This window comes from Etheostoma spectabile, chromosome 21 (genome assembly GCF_008692095.1).
Source record: "Etheostoma spectabile isolate EspeVRDwgs_2016 chromosome 21, UIUC_Espe_1.0, whole genome shotgun sequence".
Taxonomy (NCBI): domain Eukaryota; kingdom Metazoa; phylum Chordata; class Actinopteri; order Perciformes; family Percidae; genus Etheostoma; species Etheostoma spectabile.
The window spans coordinates 10,282,655-10,284,636 of record NC_045753.1 but is presented as its reverse complement, the minus strand read 5'-3'; the positions used below and the strand labels follow the sequence as shown (position 1 = coordinate 10,284,636).

General features: G+C 48.6%; 1 protein-coding gene across 1 annotated transcript in view; it reads left to right on the top strand.

The window, feature by feature from the left end:
- The window catches only part of LOC116671201 (S-adenosylmethionine synthase), a gene marked incomplete at its 5' end in the record, with an annotated part of 8,212 nt that overhangs the window by 3,157 nt on the left and 3,073 nt on the right, over positions 1-1,982 (top strand). Inside the window, 2 exon segments of the mRNA XM_032502242.1 lie at positions 241-384; positions 1,505-1,723. Coding sequence (XP_032358133.1) covers positions 241-384; positions 1,505-1,723 — 363 coding nt within the window.

Genomic DNA, 1,982 nt, shown 5'->3' with positions numbered 1-1,982 from the left:
GAGACTGAAGACAGAGGACATCCAGAAACTTTATCTCATTCAAAACAGCAGGGGTGTTTTTGCATTTGTGTGGAAGCACCAGAGACACAAAATAACCCCCCAAATCCCAGAAAAAAACTGATTTGTTTTATAATTTGGGCACTTTAAGAACTGAAGTACATGTATTTAGTTACATTCCACCTGTGTGCATAGGGCAAAGACATGACACCATAACTCGTTAGTTTTTTCCTGTGAGGACAGGGTCTGATGTTCGGATACGCCACAGATGAGACGGAGGAGTGCATGCCCCTGACCGTCGTCCTCGCCCACAAGCTCAACGCCAAGATGGCCGAACTGAGACGTAACGGGACCGTCCCCTGGCTCCGCCCCGACTCCAAGACACAGGTGGGATCCAAATGACAACAACATTCGCCGAAATGGTTTCATGCACACACAAGTGGATTTATGAGACACTAAAAACTACTGTTGCAGTTCAGACTCGAACATAACTTTTCACATTACTTGAAATGTGTCTCCTGAGCAAGACTTTACAAAGTAAATCTGGCACCATAAAGGTGCCCATCCTTAAAAAAAAGTAAAGGTTTCTTTCAATCATCCAACTAGAAGAACTCATCAGAAATGAGGGACATTTGAAATAGTATGTCTCCCACAACAGAACTGTCGGTGTGTCCACATGATACAAGCCTTCCGTGACCGCGCACCTGCTGTTTCAGCTTTCATTGATGTGACTAATGATTTTGCTTCAGGTAATGTTCGCTGGAGGTTTTGCTCCACACACTCTACTGGGTGATGTTACCTGTAGTAACCTTGCTCCACACACTCTACAGGATGATGTTACCTGTAGTAACCTGGCTCCACACACTCTACTGGATGATGTTACCTGTAGTAACCTGGCTCCACACACTCTACTGGATGATGTTACCTGTAGTAACCTGGCTCCACACACTCTACTGGATGATGTTACCTGTAGTAACCTAGCTCCACACACTCTACAGGGTGATGTTACCTGTAGTAACCTGGCTCCACACACTCTTCTGGATGATGTTACCTGTAGTAACCTAGCTCCACACACTCTACAGGGTGATGTTACCTGTAGTAACCTGGCTCCACACACTCTACAGGGTGATGTTACCTGTAGTAACCTGGCTCCACACACTCTACTGGGTGATGTTACCTGTAGTAACCTTGCTCCACACACTCTACAGGGTGATGTTACCTGTAGTAACCTGGCTCCACACACTCTTCTGGATGATGTTACCTGTAGTAACCGGGCTCCACACACTCTACAGGGTGATGTTACCTGTAGTAACCTGGCTCCACACACTCTACTGGGTGATGTTACCTGTAGTAACCTTGCTCCACACACTCTACAGGGTGATGTTACCTGTAGTAACCTGGCTCCACACACTTCTGGATGATGTTACCTGTAGTAACCTGGCTCCACACACTCTACAGGGTGATGTTACCTGTAGTAACCTGGCTCCACACACTCCCATCCATGCAGGTGACGGTCCACTACACCCAGGAGCACGGCGCAGTGATCCCCACCAGAGTCCACACCGTGGTGATCTCAGTGCAGCATGACGACAACGTGAGTCTGGAGGAGCAGAAGAAGGTCCTGAAGGAGAAGGTCATCAAGGCCGTGGTCCCCGCGAGGTACCTGGACGAGAACACCGTGTACCACGTGCAGCCCAGTGGACGCTTTGTGATCGGCGGACCCCAGGTACACAGGTCCTCTTTCTTTTAAAAAAACAAATAAAAGAAATTATTAAAATCAACAGAGGAAACATACAAGTTACACACACAGGGGCACGCACCCACGAGGCACGCACACACACACAAACACACACACACACACAGGGGCAAACACGCCCACACACACGCACACACAGGGGCAAACACGCCCACACTCACGCACACACACACACACACACAGGGGTAAACACGCCCACACACGCCCACACACACACACACACAGGGCA